At 37.8% G+C, this 17069-nt stretch overlaps 5 protein-coding genes across 8 annotated transcripts; 4 read left to right on the plus strand and 1 right to left on the minus strand.

Moving 5' to 3' along the window:
- The first annotated feature begins 1220 nt into the window (after nt 1–1220).
- LOC124337962 (transmembrane protein 104-like) lies at nt 1221–4406 on the plus strand. Of its 2 annotated transcripts, XM_046791992.1 has the most exons (12): nt 1221–1458; nt 1593–1743; nt 1806–1913; nt 1979–2100; nt 2187–2349; nt 2419–2607; nt 2673–2703; nt 2771–2976; nt 3043–3136; nt 3203–3342; nt 3417–3645; nt 3720–4406. In XM_046791992.1, the coding sequence occupies exons 3-12, from the start codon at nt 1875–1877 to the stop codon at nt 4178–4180; spliced, it is 1674 nt and encodes a 557-aa protein (XP_046647948.1). In that variant the 5' UTR covers nt 1221–1458; nt 1593–1743; nt 1806–1874; the 3' UTR covers nt 4181–4406. The 2 variants fall into 2 exon arrangements, with proteins under 2 accessions (XP_046647948.1, XP_046647947.1); XM_046791991.1 differs by lacking the exon at nt 1593–1743.
- Nucleotides 4407–4756: 350 nt separating this feature from the next.
- On the plus strand, nt 4757–11595 carry LOC124337949 (brefeldin A-inhibited guanine nucleotide-exchange protein 2-like). 2 transcript variants are annotated; one of them, XM_046791972.1, is made up of 21 exons: nt 4757–5071; nt 5130–5317; nt 5376–5522; nt 5583–5762; nt 5832–5961; nt 6027–6315; nt 6384–6618; nt 6685–7229; nt 7291–7608; nt 7679–7826; nt 7887–7995; nt 8056–8604; nt 8699–8821; nt 8883–9010; nt 9085–9490; nt 9559–9668; nt 9730–9859; nt 9935–10349; nt 10414–10790; nt 10869–11254; nt 11317–11595. In XM_046791972.1, exons 1-21 carry the CDS (start codon nt 4945–4947, stop codon nt 11455–11457), a joined length of 5181 nt encoding a protein of 1726 aa, XP_046647928.1. In that variant the 5' UTR covers nt 4757–4944; the 3' UTR covers nt 11458–11595. The 2 variants fall into 2 exon arrangements, with proteins under 2 accessions (XP_046647928.1, XP_046647927.1); XM_046791971.1 differs by having other exon boundaries at nt 4758–5071; nt 8053–8604.
- Nucleotides 11596–11899: 304 nt separating this feature from the next.
- On the plus strand, nt 11900–13242 carry LOC124337976 (tRNA (adenine(58)-N(1))-methyltransferase catalytic subunit TRMT61A-like). The gene is made up of 4 exons (XM_046792006.1): nt 11900–12379; nt 12465–12731; nt 12793–12977; nt 13041–13242. The coding sequence occupies exons 1-4, from the start codon at nt 12025–12027 to the stop codon at nt 13170–13172; spliced, it is 939 nt and encodes a 312-aa protein (XP_046647962.1). The 5' UTR covers nt 11900–12024; the 3' UTR covers nt 13173–13242.
- Nucleotides 13243–13502: 260 nt separating this feature from the next.
- On the minus strand, nt 13503–14105 carry LOC124337987 (NADH dehydrogenase [ubiquinone] 1 alpha subcomplex subunit 6-like). The gene is made up of 2 exons (XM_046792019.1): nt 13920–14105; nt 13503–13840 (listed from the first exon to the last, which is right to left on the minus strand). The coding sequence occupies exons 1-2, from the start codon at nt 14053–14055 to the stop codon at nt 13596–13598; spliced, it is 381 nt and encodes a 126-aa protein (XP_046647975.1). The 5' UTR covers nt 14056–14105; the 3' UTR covers nt 13503–13595.
- A 175-nt stretch (nt 14106–14280) lies between these two features.
- LOC124337959 (fidgetin-like protein 1) lies at nt 14281–17016 on the plus strand. Of its 2 annotated transcripts, XM_046791988.1 has the most exons (12): nt 14281–14527; nt 14621–14763; nt 14822–15000; nt 15052–15234; nt 15305–15518; nt 15587–15775; nt 15854–15898; nt 15959–16076; nt 16133–16247; nt 16313–16419; nt 16490–16703; nt 16777–17016. In XM_046791988.1, exons 1-12 carry the CDS (start codon nt 14355–14357, stop codon nt 16897–16899), a joined length of 1803 nt encoding a protein of 600 aa, XP_046647944.1. In that variant the 5' UTR covers nt 14281–14354; the 3' UTR covers nt 16900–17016. The 2 variants fall into 2 exon arrangements, with proteins under 2 accessions (XP_046647944.1, XP_046647943.1); XM_046791987.1 differs by having other exon boundaries at nt 14282–14527; nt 14822–15234.
- The last annotated feature ends 53 nt before the right edge of the window (nt 17017–17069 follow it).

Raw genomic sequence — 17069 nt, forward strand, 5'->3', positions numbered from 1 at the left:
GACGGTCTTGAACCTGCTGTTGGTCTTGAAGAGGCTGCCCATGTTCAAGCTCCTGCTGATTTTGAAGATGCCCCTCGTGATTAGATTGCTGATGTCCTTGAACTTACTGGTGGTGAATCTGCGACTCACGTTGAAATTTTCGTTGACGACGAATCTAAACCCGCGACTGTTGAAGCAGCCATTGTTAAAGCAGTCCTCGTTGTTGAAAACACCCCGGTTTTGCGTGTGAATTTGATGCAGTTCAGGGTAAAAAGTGAACATAGGTATAATGCCTTGAATGCTAAGGCTGCCCTCAATGGACGTACACTCTTCGGGTTGAATATGACAGTATTGCTGGAGGCCAAACTTAAGCTGTAACGTAAGCCCATTTTCTTAACGTCTCAACAAAGACGTCAAACGTCTCGACAAATTCTTGCCGCGGTCTTATTCCCGAATAAATTTTTTTATGATAAATCTAAAAAAAATTAAATCTAAAAGTGAAATCGTAATCATAATAAATCGCACGTAATTTTTTTAATTTTTTTTGCTGTAAAAATCCCATCGAACTTTTAATTTTTACCATATCACAGAAAGTTCTTAAATTTCGCTTGATCGAGATTCGAACCTGAGTCTGTTTGAATAATATTCTGGGCTGCTGACCATTAGATCACCATTGAGATATCCATTCCGACCATTGGCTTATGTCATCATGTCATTGAAGTGTTTGATGCTGTTGAGCATTTAATTTTTCAAAATTTCGATTTTTCTGAAAATTCATTGTTGACTTGACTTTGACACGGGAAATTTAGTTCGAACTGATTCCCGGTAGAGGGTTTTTCCCGTGTATGCTTATGGAATCGCGATTGCTCGGATAACTTACTTGATACGCCTTATGACCAGAGCCATAGACTCCTGGTCGGTTCACGGCTGTGTTGGCTTCCCCATCTCAGTTTAAGGGTAAATGTAAGCCGATTATCAGAGATTTTAGGGCGGGGCCTGTCAGAATTGTGAAGTGGAAACTTTAAAAAGAGCCATCTAGGCTCTCAAAAGTAGCTGGACGTTGTAGCTGACACACTCACTAGAGGCGCTTTTTAAAGTTTCCAAATCGGCTTACTGTTACCCTAAAACCGGGATAGGGAAGCCAACACAGCCGTGAACCGACCAGGAGTCTATGGCTCTGCCATGACCATGGTTGTTGGCCATGACTAAAGTTGGACATGGTCGGCAGGACGCCGAGGACGGGTTCAAAAATTATGATTTGGCAACATCTAGGGAAACGTCATTCTATTTATTTATTTTTTTGGAAAAAATTGCGTTGTAATCTGTATTTGCCACTTAGTGCCATTGAAATTTTTAAATGTAACTTGAGATTTTTGGAACAAGTGCTCCACCCACTTTTTTGTTCCTAATATTCTTTCTTTCTTGTGGCACTGACTCATCCATTCACTTCATTTTTTGTACTGAAACTGGGAATTTAAGGTAATAAAATATCCTTTCAGATTTTCTCTATTGCATACTTGTTCTTGATTATATTTCAAAATTCTTTTTTATCTAATATAAAAGTCAGGTTTTTCTTTAAAAAATTATAATAATATAATATAACTTGTTTCTAGTGTTATGCAATCATATTCATACTGTCATAGTGTCACAATGATTGGATAAAAATACCCTTCTAAGTGATGAAAGCTATGTATTGTAAAATTTTCCAAATGCCATTACATGATCTTAGTAATCTGGCTAAAAGCCTAAGCCTGAAAATACACTGTAATTAAGTTCATTTAAATCATTCAAGTAGTTATTTTAATTAAACTAATTTTATTATGCAGGTCATCCAAAAGATTGCTCAGTTTATTGAACACTTATGGTTTCAATTGGTATTCCTGTTATTGGACAAAATGGCAAGAAATACAGAAAGTTCCACATACCCACCATCTGTAAATTAAAATAGACTGATTTGCAATTTTTAACTCAATTAAAACATTATTCCCTACATTTACAGATAGGCTTAGTTTATGTTTTTAATTTGATTGTGGGAACTGGTGCTCTAACTTTGCCAGCTGCTTTTGCAAATGCAGGATGGATTGTCAGTCTTTCTGTTATTCTTGCTTTATCAGCCATCAGGTAAAAACCTGTTAATTATTTATTAATAAATAAGTATGGATGTTGAGTTTTATCAGAAGATGTCAGTAATTATGGATTACATTCAGTTATATTACTCTAACTTTCGTGGTGGAATCTATGGCCGCTGCAAATGCCATTTTGCGTAGTAAGCGGGCAAAACAGTTAATTAAAAAAGAAAGTATAGAACACTCGAGTTACCCTCAAGATGATTCAGACTCGGATGAGTCTGAATCTCCTGCTAAAAGTCTGGTATTGATTGTTGAATTCGTTTATTAGTATTTTGTTATGTGCATACATTAGAATTTTTTGCGGTTTTAGTTAGAACGAGTTAAAGTACGAAAGACGCGGTCTTTATGTAGCAGCCCTAATTTATATTCCTCAGTCATACAATCTGAAGATTACGATCATCCAACAACTTCATCTGTTATCAACGAAAATTCGGATTTTATTGTGCTTCCGCATGATAATGATTTGGAAGAGTGTGACATTCAAGAAACCATTGAAATGGTAATTAACAAAACAAAAGTAAACATATCAAATAAAAAACATTTGACGCAATTTTTTTTTTACAGGGTAAATTAGCTCACTTGTTCTTCAACAGAGGTAAATAAAAATATTAATAATCCGTATGAAGATTTTTTTAAATTGTCTTTTGTTTGCGAATATAAAGGTGGCACCATATTATTCTTCATTTGCATCACCATTTATCTATACGGTGACTTGGCTATTTACGGAGCAGCAGTTGGCAAATCTCTGCGTGACACTGCGTGTACTTACTTCCCAGTTGATGTACCCTGCAACGAGACACTTAACGGCACTGTGGCTTGTTGGGAAGGATCTGATCTCACTCGCGATAATGCATATAGGCTTTTCTTAGTATGATTTTCATGTTTTTATTTAAATATTCAGATATTAATCTCTGAAATATCGTTTCATTACCAGAGTATTTTTGTGCTCCTGATTGGGGCATTTGGGTTTTTCAATGTTCAAAAAACGTTGCTCCTCCAGATTTTGACTGGGCTGGTTCGCTGGACTGGTAAGATAAACTTTAACATCTGATTTTTATAGTAATTTTTTTTTTAATTTCTCCGTTCTTAAATAGCGTTTATTGCAATGATCATATTGGCTTGTGTACGATTGCTCAGCTCACCAAAAGAGAATCAGGGCCATCCTCCTGTAGCTAATGTAAATGGTCTGCCTAACCTCTTCGGCGCCTGCGTCTACTCGTTTATGTGCCATCATGTAACTACATAAATTAAAAATTATATGTTTTTCAATGTTAAATAGGCCTAATAATTTTTTTTAAATATATACAGTCGTTACCTTCTTTGGTAACACCCATCTCTCCAAAACGCGGCCTTTACAAACTTTTAGCCTTAGATTACTTCATGATCGCTGGATTTTACCTCTTGCTTGGTTTCACGGGTATGTTTGCATTCCCTCATTTGGAAGACCTCTATACCCTCAACTTTGTTCCTAATCGATGTCCGTCTGATCCCGCGAGCAATTTTACCGCTAGTATTCTTGACGCTGTGATGCCTAAAGGTTTGAAATACTACATTTATAGAATTCCAATTGAGATGACTAATTTTTGTTTTCACATGTTAACCATTAAATAGAGGCAGTCACTGCAGCCCAACAGGCTCTCTTTTACTTTCTGACGCTGTTTCCAGTATTCACGCTCAGCACGTCCTTCCCTATTATTACAATCACACTGCGCAATAATTTAAAGCAACTATTCTTGCGCCGAAACGAAGCCGATTACAATTTTTTTGTTCGTCGTTTGCTTTTTCCTCTCTTGGCTCTAATTCCTCCAACTGTATTAGCGATTATCACCAGTGATATTTCATTCCTGGTAGGAATCACGGGCTCATACGCTGGTGCGGCAGTGCAGTATATTATACCCGCATTGTTGGTTTTCTACGCTCGAAAAGCGATAAAGAAAGAATTCCTTTTAGAACCAGTACGTAACGCATTCGCTTCACCTTTTAGACATACTTGTTTTGTGTTGTTCGTCCTGCTTTGGTCCTGTGCCAGCATTGGTTTTGTCACCTATAACCACTTGATGGCTGACAAATAGTCGTATGTTCTCTTTTTTTATCTATTCCAAAGTGCACTTCTCTTCCTGACTTGATTGGGACTAGTACTGACGCAAGGACTACTAACGACTAAGTCTCATGTCATACTAACATTAGTTCTTTCAGTGTTATAATGTTGTCATTTGTCATGTATGCGTGATTGTGTTTAGTTGCTCAAGTGCAACCCAATTATTCTGAAATGAATAAAATGCAAAGATTTTTTTCCAACGACGTGATAAATGTTTACAATCTAAATATTAGCTGAGTTTATGAATTATTACCAAAGAGAATATGTGACACGACACAAATTAGTATAACCAGAATATAATCAAAACAGGACAAAAATGAGGTCCCCCAAACAAATTGTATCTCTCCTATCTCTCCTCTTACATAAGAAACGAAGGATTTTTAGAGAATTGAGATTAAATCTCACGAACCTTTTTTTAAATAATTCTTATATATTATCGCTTTTACCAGGGAGAAAACTCGCTCCCCCTCTACCGTTTTGTCCGTTTCCGTTTATACAAAATACCGAATCCATGCTGCAACGTGACAAATATATATACGTGGCACCCTTGCTGGAGTTGATGACAAGACACGTCAAAAACAGCTGGTCTAAAACTGATTGTGTATTCCTTCTAGTGATGTGTGGCTTTTTCTAATAGGAATATTATTGCAAACGTGTACATTTTTTTCACCCACGAGTTCGAGTGCTGTTTGTACTTACTTATGAAATAATAATGTATCATTTGTGCACGTGAAAATCATGCGTATCCTTTCCGGGGATCTCAGCAAAATGTTTATTGTTAAAGGTTTGGAAAAGATTCTCGCCGACAAAGAAGTCAAACGAAGCCACTTGGCTCAATTAAGGAAAGCTTGTGAAACAGCACTAGGTAAGTTTTAAATAATGAATTAACTTGAACCCAAATTAATTTTGTTTTACACCATCAGAGGATATACAAGAGGAACTGAAACATGAAGAAAATGAAAAGAGTTCAAATAGCACCTCTGCTGCTCTTCCACTTCCACGAAATTACTCTGCAAATGTAATCAATGCAGAAAAACATTACCTCCCGTTTGAACTAGCTTGCCAGTGCTCAGTTCCAAGGGTTGTTGTAATTGCATTAGATTGCTTACAGGTAAAATGCATTGCTAACTTTGTATGATTGTAAGACTATATTTTGCATCTTTATTCAGAAACTCATTGCTTATGGCCATTTAAGTGGAACATCACTTGATCCACATAATCCACAGCGGCGTCTCATAGACAGGGTGGTTGCAACCATATGCGCCTGTTTCACTGGAACACCTACTGAAGAAAGTGTTCAGTTGCAAATCATTAAAGTAAAAAGCTATTCCAATGTTGAATGTCTGATTCTCTATTAATTTTAATTTTTTGTGCAGGCCTTATTAACTGTAGTCACATCTCAGCATGTGGAAATCCATGAAGGGACTCTACTTCTGGCAGTTCGAACTTGTTACAATATCTATCTGGCTAGCAAAAATCTGATTAATCAGACAACTGCTAAAGCAACATTGACACAAATGTTGAATGTTATTTTTATGAGAATGGAAAATCAGGCTGTGAGTTTCTACAATTGATTTCATTTGATGGATTGATTAGATTGTTTTTTTGTTTTTGTTTATTTTTAGATTGAAGAAGAAGCAGCCTTCCCAAATCAGGAAAACAATCTGGAACAAGCCGAAGTTGGAGAAACTAAACTAGAAGCTATCGAAATAGTTTCTTCAATTGTTGACGACATCGTTGCAACAGCCGTCAACGGTTTGATACATTTTAAAAATAATCATTAAGTTTATTACATATTGGTAATTCAACTTTTATATTAGATGCCAGCGCTGAAAAAGAAGTTGAAGGAGACACGCAAAGCGAAGGAGGTCAGAGCAACGGAGGAGCTCCTCCATCTATTATTTCAGTGTGTTCATCATCGCTGCCCCGAGTGCCCTCGCAAGACAGTGTTGACACTATTGGTGGCACTAGTTCCAGTGGTGGAGACTTAGAACCGATTGGGACGTCCAATAGCTTCTCGCACGTTTTGCAAAAAGACGCATATCTTGTATTTCGTTCACTTTGTCGGCTGGCCATGAAACCTCTGCCCGACGGCATTCCAGATCCGAAGTATGTATCTGTAAACCTGGTTATTCATTTTGGGATATTCTACTAGTACGTTTTTTGTTTGTTTTTAGATCTCATGAGCTGCGGTCCAAACTTTTGTCTCTACAACTTCTCTTATCAGTGGTGCAAAATGCCGGCCCAGTTTTTCGCGAGCATCCTGTTTTTCTATCTGTAGTCCGGCAGTGCCTGTGCGTAGCACTCAGTCGCGACGGAGCCTCTAGCGTAACCGAAGTAGCTGAGCTTTCCCTAGCTCTCTTTCTCGCATTATTGAACAACTTTAAGGCACAACTTAAAAAACAAATTGAAGTACGTAGCTCATCTGATTATTTTTGTGCAAGTTTAATTTATTTGTGTTTCTTGATTTGATTTTAGGTGTTTTTCCGGGAGATCTTTCTCAACATTCTAGAAAATCCTGGTTCGACTTTTGACCACCACTGGCTAGTTATGCAAGCTTTAACGCGTATCTGTGCCGACGCTCAGAGTGTGGTAGACCTGTATGTCAATTACGACTGCGATTTGTCTGCTGCCAACATCTTTGAGCGCTTAGTTAATGTACTGTCGAAGATCGCTCAAGGGCGGCATGTTGTAGACCTAAGGACGACGCCAATTCAAGAAAAGGCTTTACGGATAAAAGGCCTCGAGTGCCTTGTGACAATTTTGAAGTGTATGGTTGAATGGAGTCGTGAGCTGTATGTCAATCCTAATGCGCAATCCAACATTGGTTCGTCTTTTACAACAAGTATTTCAAAAAATCATTATCGTTATAACGTACTTTCTTACACAGACGCCGAGAAAATAAAAGAAAACCACACAGATGAAAATGAAAGCCAAAATTACGTCAACGGCACTATGACAACTCCAAAACAATTTGAAGCCATCAAGCAGCAAAAGGAAATATGGGAACAGGGGATCGTGCTGTAAATCTCTCGTCCTTCTTATTTGAAATGAATTTTTGTAATGCCGATGTTTCCTTTACAGGTTTAATCGGAAATCTAGGAGAGGCTTGCAATACTTGCAGTCGCAGAAGCTTCTTGGGGAAGAAGCAGTTGACGTGGCGCGTTTTCTAGTGACGGAGGAACGACTGGATAAAACAGTAGTCGGCGACTTTCTTGGAGAACCCGACAAGTTTAATAAGGAGGTTATGTACGCCTACGTTGATTTACTGGATTTCAACGAAAAAGATTTCGTTAGTGCCCTGCGTCACTTTCTGGAGGGTTTTCGACTACCCGGTGAAGCCCAAAAAATTGACAGGCTTATGGAAAAGTTTGCTGCTCGTTATTGTGAATGCAATTCAAGGTTTCTTAACTAATGATATTTTTTATGTGATGTTGAGTATACATTTATTTTTTTTTTTTTTTGTTATCAGTCTTAGACTATTCGCCAGTGCTGATGCTCCCTACGTTCTGGCATATTCAATCATCATGCTAACGACAGATCTTCATTCCCCACAAGTCAAGAACAAGATGACTAAGGAACAGTTCATTAAGAACAATCGTGGCATCAACGATTCAAAGGTGTTTCGTAGCGTAACATTATTTTACATTCCCGTCATCACTGTCATGTTGATAATTTAGGATCTGCCTGAAGAGTATCTTAGTCAGATTTACGATGAGATCGCTGGAAACGAGATCAAAATGAAGGCTCATGCGTCCAACGCTTTAGGCAACAAAGTTAGCAAGTCAGGTATTACTCAGTAAGAAAGAATTCAATTAGTAGGGATTACTTTTAGTAATTAATTAGCAGGGACAGCGAATGAAAAGAAACGTCGTCTTTTGTGGAACATGGAAATGGAAGCTTTGTCTTCGACTGCACGCCAATTAATGGAGTCTGTCAGTCACGTTCATTCGCCCTTTACGTCAGCTACGCACTCGGAGCATGTTCGACCCATGTTCAAAGTTGCATGGACACCTTTTCTAGCCTCTTTCAGTGTAGGACTACAAGATTGCGATGATCTGGAAGTGTCAACTCTGTGTCTGGATGGTATTCGCTGTGCCATCCGCATAGCCTGCATCTTTCATATGGCTCTTGAACGAGATGCTTTCATTCAAGCCTTGGCCCGCTTTACTCTATTGACTGCCAACTCTCCGATCACTGAGATAAAAACTAAAAACATAGATACGATCAAGACTCTCATTACAGTCGCCCATACTGATGGAAATTACCTGGGACACTCGTGGCTTGACATACTTAAATGTATTAGCCAATTGGAGTTGGCTCAGCTGATAGGCACTGGAGTTCGACCGCAATTTATTACTGGAACTCCGACTACACCAACAGGTGCCAATTTAGCTGGTAAAAATATTTTGGCTTTTTATATGTGGCTTACTGTTTGTCTTGTCCCGTATATGTGGCCTAAGTTTGTTTTTTGTTTCTGTTCTTTGTCAAGGCAACAATTTGAATTTGAATTTGGGCGCCATGAATTTGAATTTGAACTTACCAGGTATCTCTTCTTCGGGTAATAATCTACATCTGTCTGATCTGCCAAGCGTCAGTATAAACTCCCTCGAACGTAAGCATTTCATAAAAAAACATTCCCCTAAAATATTTCATATATCTATTTCTGAAAGCAGCTAGTGTCAAAGAGTCCATTGGGGAAACAATTTCTCAGAGCGTGGTGGTAGCAGTGGATCGGATCTTCACTGGTTCTACCCGGTTGGACGGAAATGCTATTGTCGATTTTGTCCGCGCTTTATGCCAGGTAATTATTATCGACAGTTTCTGAGCCTCCGGTATGAATTTTGTGATATTTCAAACATCTTTTTTTTTAAATAGATCTCACTTGAAGAGTTGGCCCATTCTACGCAGCCGCGCATGTTCAGTTTGCAGAAAATTGTTGAAATCTCCTATTACAATATGGGACGTATTCGTTTGCAATGGTCGCGTATTTGGGAGGTTTTGGGCGACCACTTTAACAAAGTGGGAACGAGTAGTAACGAGAACATCGCTTTCTTCGCAGTCGATTCACTTCGACAACTTGCAATGAAATTCATTGAAAAGGGAGAACTGGCAAATTTTCGATTCCAAAAAGATTTTCTCAGGCCGTTTGAGCACATCATGAAACGTAATCGATCACCCACAATTCGCGATATGGTGGTTCGTTGTGTCACCCAAATGGTTCATAGCCAATCAGATAATATCAAATCAGGATGGAAGAACATATTTTGTGTCTTTCTACTAGGTAATTGTATGATAGAAATGTTCATATTTTAAGAATCAATTCATGCTCTTTTATTCCAAATCTTACAGCCGCATCCGACAACGACGAAGCCATTGTGGAGCTGGCTTTTCAAACAATAAATAAAATTGTAACAGAACTTTACGTAACTAACATGGCGGCAATGATCGATAGCTTCCAGGTAATTATACAATCATAATAATGCCACTGGAAAGTCTGTATTAATCTTGGATATACGATAGGATTGCGTCAAGTGCCTAAGCGAGTTCGCCTGCAATCCACTTTTCCCAGATACTAACATGGAGGCTATCCGTTTGATAAGGCTGTGCGGTCGGCATGTTGCCGACCAACCAGCTCTGTTTCGCGATGGGGGTAAATGAAAAAAAAAATGCACTGAAAGTTTACTTGACTTTACAACATATTAAACTATCTGTGTGTTTTTTAAAGGTGCCCAACTGGCAGACGACATGGTCAACAGCCAATTAACTTCAGCTGTGACAAACTTGGGATTAATTCCCGAGGAAGAACGCCTATGGGTCCGTGGTTGGTTTCCTATTCTGTTTGAGTTGAGCTGCATCATCGGACGTTGCAAACTAGACGTGCGTACTCGCGCTCTAACTGTTCTCTTCGAAATGGCTAAACAATACGGTTCAACGTTCCGGTCACATTGGTGGAAGGATTTATTTAAAGTTATCTTTCGAATCTTCAACCAATCAAAATTGCCGGATCAGTTGTCTGAAAAATCCGACTGGCTTACTACTACATGTAACCACGCCCTCTACGCCATGGTCGATGTTATCACGCAATATTTTGATTTGATCGGTTCATTGCTTATTGATGATTTTATCGCTCAGCTGTTGTGGTAAGCTTTTAATAGCATAAGCTCATCGTATTTTTATAGAATACATGTTACATTTTTTTTGCAGGTGCGTGACCCAGGAAAATGAGCAACTAGCGCGCTCAGGTGTCAATTGCTTGGAAAACCTTGTGATTAGTAACGGACCCAAACTGGGTGATGCTTCTTGGTTACGAATCTGTGGTTGTGTTGATGACATATTCCATTTAACATTACCTGATGCCCTATTGACGTGGAGCCCTCACTCGGCGCCAGCTGAAACGGATAGTGGAGTCAAAGATACACAGCGACTCTTCAATGGTCTTTTAGTTCAGTGTCAAGTCCAGTTGGAGCTGATCCATACCATTGACAACATCGTTTTTTTCCCTTCTACGACTCGCAAAGAAGATGCGGATTTGCTCGCCTCTGCCAAAAGCATTTCGGCTAGCCAAAGAGACCTTGATCTCGGTATTACGTGATATTTTTGTTTTGTTTTTCTACAATCTTTGTATTTATACAACGTTTTGTTTCTATTTATTTTTATAGATCAAGGAATGTTTCAGTTCATGTCTACAGAGCACCTGTTGCTGATGGTCGATTGCTTAGCAAAGTCGCATAATTTTGCTCGCCAGTTCAACACCAATTCGACGCAGAGGAATGTATTATGGAAGGCAGGATTCCGAGGACCTGTCCGACCAAACTTGCTGAAACAGGAAACGCAAAGTCTTGCTTGCGCTATGCGCATCCTCTTCCGCCTTTACCACGACGAAGGGCGACAAAACGAATGGGGTAAGGTAGCTGATAAACTGACACATTTGGGTAAGGACGCCCTCGAGTACTACGTTACTCTTGAGACCGAGAGCCATCGTGATGCATGGTCACCTCTTATGCTCCTTTTCCTGTGGAAGATAAATCAACTGACTGACGAAAAGGTAACAGTTAAATTTAATTATCAAGGGTTGTTATTAATTAATGTGTGTATATTTTTCTTTAGTTTAAAACGCACGTCAGTTGGTGGCATCAGCTTCTGTGTGAGTTGGTGTCTTTCGAGTTAAAACCGGAATTGCGGTCATTGCTTAGAAAGATTTTTCTCAAAGTCGGTCAAGTATTCCGAGTCATTGCCGCCGCTCCATGAATATTTATCTATTAGGTGTTGTTTAGTACTTTGAAAATTTATACCCCTAGTTGCTCCCTCATATGTAAACCTCCAGTTCCCGTATCGAGTGATCACTTCACCGTCCTTGATAAAGAAATAAAAAGAATTTGAAGTTTACTAGATCGTTATATTTTCTTACTGACACTCAGAAGTTACACAACTTTTAAAACAAACGATATTAGAATAGAAGATAATACAAAAACTAGATTTATTTTTTAAACCTAACGTCGTAAACATCGAATGAAATGAACGATTATGACATAATAAGCCCAGACTCCATTCCGTGTTTTAAAGTTTAGATTTTTTTATACTAGCTGTTTTTTTTTTGTTTTTTTTTGCTATATTTTATTATTTTCCACCGCATTTTAAGTGTCGCGCCATGGTCGCGCCAAGTTTGCATTTCCCTTACTCCAGTCCATCTGGTGCCCAAGAAGTAAAACTTCATGTCAGTATCCCAATACACGTGTTTGGATGTTTCTTGAAGAAAAATTGAAATACAAACACATTTTTTAGTTAGGAAAGGTAAAGAATAAGATCATTTAGAAAATGAGCTTCGCCAACACCAAATGTGTAGTTGAAGAGGGGGACACTGTTATTATTTATGTAAATCCACAAGCTATGTATGCTTTACAAGTTAAACCCCTAATTGCTACTAAAAAAGGCGATATGGTTGAAAACATTTTTCAAACTGCATATGGTGCCTTAAAAGTTCAGGAACTTGTAGGGAAAAAGTTCGGACATAAAGTGCAATTTTCTCGTGGTTGGGGTTATCTTCTTCATCCAACACCTGAACTGTGGACATTAAACCTTAAACATCGGACTCAAATCCTTTACACACCTGATATAAGCTTGATTGTAATGCAACTGGATTTAAAAGCTGGCTCGGTTATTGTTGAATCAGGTATTATGTGCAATTTTTCATTGAAATTTTTAATTGAATGAATAAGTATCCCAATAATTTTATCAAAACATTTTATCAATCATAGGAACTGGAAGTGGATCTCTCTCTCATGCTATCTTAAGAGCTATTGCACCCACTGGTCATTTGCATACTTTTGATTTCCATCAACAGAGAGTTGAGATTGTGACACAGGAATTTTCAGATCATGGATGGGAACCATTTGTTACTGCCAAACAGAGAGATGCCTGCAAGGATGGTTTTGACTTGGAAAATGTAGCTGATGCAGTCTTTTTAGACCTTCCAAATCCATGGCTTGCAATTCCTCATGCTGTCAAGGCTTTGAAAAAATCAGGTTTATTTTCCATTTGATTTTGCTTGTCATGATGTATGTAATCATCCTTTATGATTTCCAGGAGGAAGAATCTGTACCTTCTCCCCATGTATTGAGCAAACTCAAAAGACATGTGAAGGTTTGCTGGCTGAAGGATTCAAATATATTGAGACAATGGAATGCCTCCAGAGAGAGTACCAAGTAAAAAACATCACCTTACCTGAGATTGATGACTACAATTTCTCCTTTTGTAATACCCCAGAAACGGTATTTATAATTAGCTCGTGTAAAATGTGTGAGTACCTAACTTATGGTGTATTTTTCGAACAGAACTGTGAAGGTAATCAGAAAAAAGATGATCGCAAATTTAGAGCGGTACTTCCAGCTTTACAAATGGCAGGACACACCGGTTATCTTACTTTTGCTACGTGGCCGCGTCAGTCAGAAAAGTGCCAGACATGATGAACTTGTATTAAAAGATTGTTGTGTAAAGTTATTAATCATCTCTGAAAATACATCATCAATCAATATTCAACCTTACAAAAGACATCAATATACTTTACTTACTCCAATTGCATTTGGGTTTTTATTCCAATTGTAATCAAAACAACTAGTACTGAATGACCTTTCTTCAATTATTGACATGTACATTTAAACCATTTCAGGTTTCTCTATTATCCGAAATTCAGTCCCTATGTTGTCAGCAAAAATTTTACATGGTGGTGGAGTGATAACTGCCAGCAAATATTGTGAATCTAATACTAAAAAAGAAAAATATGAAAATTCTCTTCCTTCAACATTGCTGTTCTTTTATTATTATCTATACACTAACTCCACCTTACAGATGGCTATACAGATGTTCTGGTATCTCAGACAGGTCCATCCTCAGGCACTGCCAGCAATAAATTTAGACAAGAAATCATTGGGTTTTGGATTGATGGGTGTCCTGAAGTAGTTCATAACATGTCCTTTTTGCTTCCACCGCTTCACAGTTTCAACGAGTTCCATTTGGCCCTTTACAACCAACATATCAATAACTCTTACATCCTTAGCATGTCGGTGTTTCTCAAATTCTTCCCTCAGCTTAGCGCGACATTGGGCTTCATTCTTCGGAATATCGTACTCCAAAACTGCGAAATTTACAGGGTTTTAGTCAAATGGTATAATTTGTTGCAATAGAATTGACGAATTTGTTAATAGATCATTTACCTATGTATGGGACTTGACGATACCAGGCCTTATACAAATTAAGGACCCGTTTGCGAGCTTCGGCATTGTCGACAGATAGCAGTGGTCTCACTTGTTTAACTCCAGATTTAATAACTGTTCCAGCAGTTGAAGCCATTTTGATAATAGAACAGAAATGTTGTGATCTAAAGGAGTGAAGGTGGTTTCTAAACAGTAACCAAATTTGTTTCATGTCAAATGCTGCCGAATTAAAATTTAAATAATTTAAATTTACTAGTGCCCAGAATTACATGTATATATTTATTTTTGAACTTTTAAAATAATAAAATTTATTCGATTTCGTCCCGTTATTTCAATCAGTTGTATAAATTTTAAATTTACATTGCAACGTTGGTTACAAAACCATGCGGCTTCAAAAATACGAAACATAACAAACAGGATAAATTTGTGGACACAATGTCGAATCTGAATCAGACGAGTGAATTAAATGCAAATTTTCAACATATTTTCGAGTCTTTGATGTTTGAAGACATTAAAACCACAAGTGGTAATTTCAACCCAAGCCAGAAAGCTGACATACAACGGAAAATTGCAGCCCAGCTCTATTATTCAACAAACTCTGGAGATATGTATGTTTATTTATCTCAGAATATTGGTTATATTTGGTTACCTAATTAATTTTTTATTTGGTTACCTAATTAATTTTTAAAAAATACTCATAGTGATGAAGATCCTGCAGTTTCTTTGACTCTGTATAACTCATACATCCACAAATACTTCCAGATTGTGGATGAACAGGACCTTTCTAGAGGATTAGACAGTTATTCAAAAGGTGCTTTGGCACTTGCAAGCTCTTTTAAAAATGGTAAATCTAAGATTTTAGTTTCCAAGCTTATACTAAATTTTTTAAGTAAACATCTCAGAGAGTAAACAATGGAGTCTAAAAGATCTTCGTAACACAAGTATCTTCCAGACACTTGAAAATGACTTGAGTAAAACTGAAGGAACAATGAAGAATATTCAAGAATTTGAGAAAACACTAGAATTTTCAGTACAACTTGAAAAAAATAAGAATGAAGAGGAAAAATCCACTCAACTACAGGTTACTAAACTAAAGCCATGTGAACCAGAATTTAAATCCAATTCAACACAGAAACCTCCAATAGTTTATCCGCAAGTGAAATGTTTTAATGTGTCTGAAAGAAGAGCTGAGGATGTTACAGCAAAGAAAAATTCAACTATAAATCCCCAGATCAGGTACCCTGTGAAATCTGAAGTAAAGGTTGATGAGACAGTTAAACCTAATATTCCATTCCGTACAGCCAAAGAACAATTAGTAAGTCTACTGACATACACTTACATAATTTAAATTACTAATGAAAACCAATTCAAAACTATTCTCAAAGATTTTTGATCAAAAGAAAAAAAATGCGGGAGGAACTAATAATTCGACTTCGAATGCGCCTTCCTATGGTTGCCGTCCCAAGTCTCTTGGCCAACGTCGTGGTTTAAATAGCCCTTTCATTCTTCCTATTAAAGATGCCAAATCAAACGAGGGCGAAAACAACGGTGTAGACAAAAAAAAAATTGGGAATAATGATGAACAAGAAAAAGTTGTTGGTAAAGCTTGTGTTTTTAAAAAACTGTTTTATTATTTAAACTAGAAGTTAACTAGATACTATTCACAGACGAAAGGTTGAAAAATATTGAACCACGGATGGTAGAGCTAATTGAGAATGAAATCATGGATAATGGATCGCCAGTGAATTGGGACGATATAGCCGGTCTAGAATTCGCCAAGAAAACTATCCAGGAAATTGTTGTTTGGCCAATGTTGCGACCAGATATTTTCACTGGTCTTAGAGGTCCTCCCAGAGGTAAGTTTTTTTATGTATTCCCTTTTCTACTTGACATTTATTTTGCTTGGCAGCTTTTAAAGAGTATGTAAACTGCAGGTATTTTATTGTTCGGGCCACCTGGTACAGGGAAAACCTTAATCGGTACGTTAATTCACTTATTTAGAGACAAATAGATAGATCTAAAAATTCGGTAATTAACAGGTAAATGCATTGCCAGTCAATCCCGATCAACATTTTTCAGTATCAGCGCATCTTCATTGACATCCAAATGGATTGGTGAGGGAGAAAAAATGGTCCGAGCACTATTTGCGGTTGCAAGGTTATCAAAACAAATTTTAAGTCATAATTCAGATTATTTAACTGAAATTTTTTTAGAGTGAATCAACCCTCGGTAATCTTCATTGATGAAATCGATTCTTTACTATCGCAGCGGTCTGAATCGGAACACGAAAGTTCGCGCAGAATCAAAACGGAATTCCTCGTCCAACTGGTATATTTCCCTGCCAATATTTTCATTATAGGCTGAAGTGATACACAACATTTTTATAATTAAAGGATGGAGCAACGACGAGCCAGGAAGATCGTCTCTTAGTAGTTGGTGCAACAAATCGACCGCAGGAGTTAGACGAAGCTGCCCGGCGCCGATTAGTTAAACGATTATAGTATGGATTCGAAGAATGTTGCTCTTTCGCTGTTACCCTAGTTTCTTTAATTTAATCTTGTTTTAAATAGTATACCCTTGCCCGAATTCACAGCCAGAAAACAAATTATTCATCTTTTAATGGCCGAGCAGCGTCATGTTCTGGGCGAAGATGAGATTGCTGATATTTGCAATCGCACTGATGGCTATTCCTGTGCAGATATGACCCACTTGTGCAAAGAAGCTGCTTATGGACCTATTCGTTCCATTGCTCTGGGTGATATTGAGCACATATCTCCTGACCAGGTTTGTTATTACGGTTGTAAATGTGTGTGTTTAACGTAGCAATTTTGTAAAAGGAAAATAATACGTATTTAAGGTTCGCCCTATAACCAACGAAGATTTCGACGCAGCCTTATGTCAGGTTCGTGCTAGCGTGTCCAGTCAAGATTTAGACCTTTACGAAGACTGGAACAGGCGTTACGGCAGTGCAGCGAAATAAAATATTTCCTTCCTCGTGTTTAATAAACCAATAAAAAAGATTAAATATGATTTCGTCCATTACTATGCCACACTGTCTCTGGAAGGGATTTTTCTATCTTCCAGTTTCCTCCTTTTCGCGCAATCTAATTAAATTTATCCTCTTTCGCGTTCTAATACCTCGTCTTCTAC

The sequence above is a fragment of the Daphnia pulicaria genome, chromosome 4, assembly GCF_021234035.1.
Source record: "Daphnia pulicaria isolate SC F1-1A chromosome 4, SC_F0-13Bv2, whole genome shotgun sequence".
Classification (NCBI taxonomy): domain Eukaryota; kingdom Metazoa; phylum Arthropoda; class Branchiopoda; order Diplostraca; family Daphniidae; genus Daphnia; species Daphnia pulicaria.

Coding starts and splice junctions, on each gene's coding strand:
- LOC124337987 (XM_046792019.1), bottom strand. CDS start 14,055: ATGGCTTCAACTGCTGGAACAGTTATTAAATCTGGAGTTAAACAAGTG. Junction 13,841..13,919: donor TCGTCAAGTCCCATACATAG/GTAAATGATCTA, acceptor TAAATTTCGCAG/TTTTGGAGTACGATATTCCG.
- LOC124337962 (XM_046791992.1), top strand. CDS start 1,875: ATGGCAAGAAATACAGAAAGTTCCACATACCCACCATCT. Junction 2,350..2,418: donor AATCTCCTGCTAAAAGTCTG/GTATTGATTGTT, acceptor TTGCGGTTTTAG/TTAGAACGAGTTAAAGTACG. Junction 3,343..3,416: donor ACTCGTTTATGTGCCATCAT/GTAACTACATAA, acceptor AAATATATACAG/TCGTTACCTTCTTTGGTAAC.
- LOC124337976 (XM_046792006.1), top strand. CDS start 12,025: ATGAGCTTCGCCAACACCAAATGTGTAGTTGAAGAGGGGGACACTGTT. Junction 12,380..12,464: donor CTCGGTTATTGTTGAATCAG/GTATTATGTGCA, acceptor TATCAATCATAG/GAACTGGAAGTGGATCTCTC. Junction 12,732..12,792: donor CAAGGCTTTGAAAAAATCAG/GTTTATTTTCCA, acceptor TATGATTTCCAG/GAGGAAGAATCTGTACCTTC.
- LOC124337949 (XM_046791971.1), top strand. CDS start 4,945: ATGCGTATCCTTTCCGGGGATCTCAGCAAAATGTTTATTGTTAAAGGT. Junction 6,316..6,383: donor GACGGCATTCCAGATCCGAA/GTATGTATCTGT, acceptor GTTTGTTTTTAG/ATCTCATGAGCTGCGGTCCA. Junction 9,011..9,084: donor TTGTCCGCGCTTTATGCCAG/GTAATTATTATC, acceptor TTTTTTAAATAG/ATCTCACTTGAAGAGTTGGC.
- LOC124337959 (XM_046791987.1), top strand. CDS start 14,355: ATGTCGAATCTGAATCAGACGAGTGAATTAAATGCAAATTTTCAACAT. Junction 15,519..15,586: donor TGAACAAGAAAAAGTTGTTG/GTAAAGCTTGTG, acceptor TACTATTCACAG/ACGAAAGGTTGAAAAATATT. Junction 15,899..15,958: donor TACAGGGAAAACCTTAATCG/GTACGTTAATTC, acceptor GGTAATTAACAG/GTAAATGCATTGCCAGTCAA.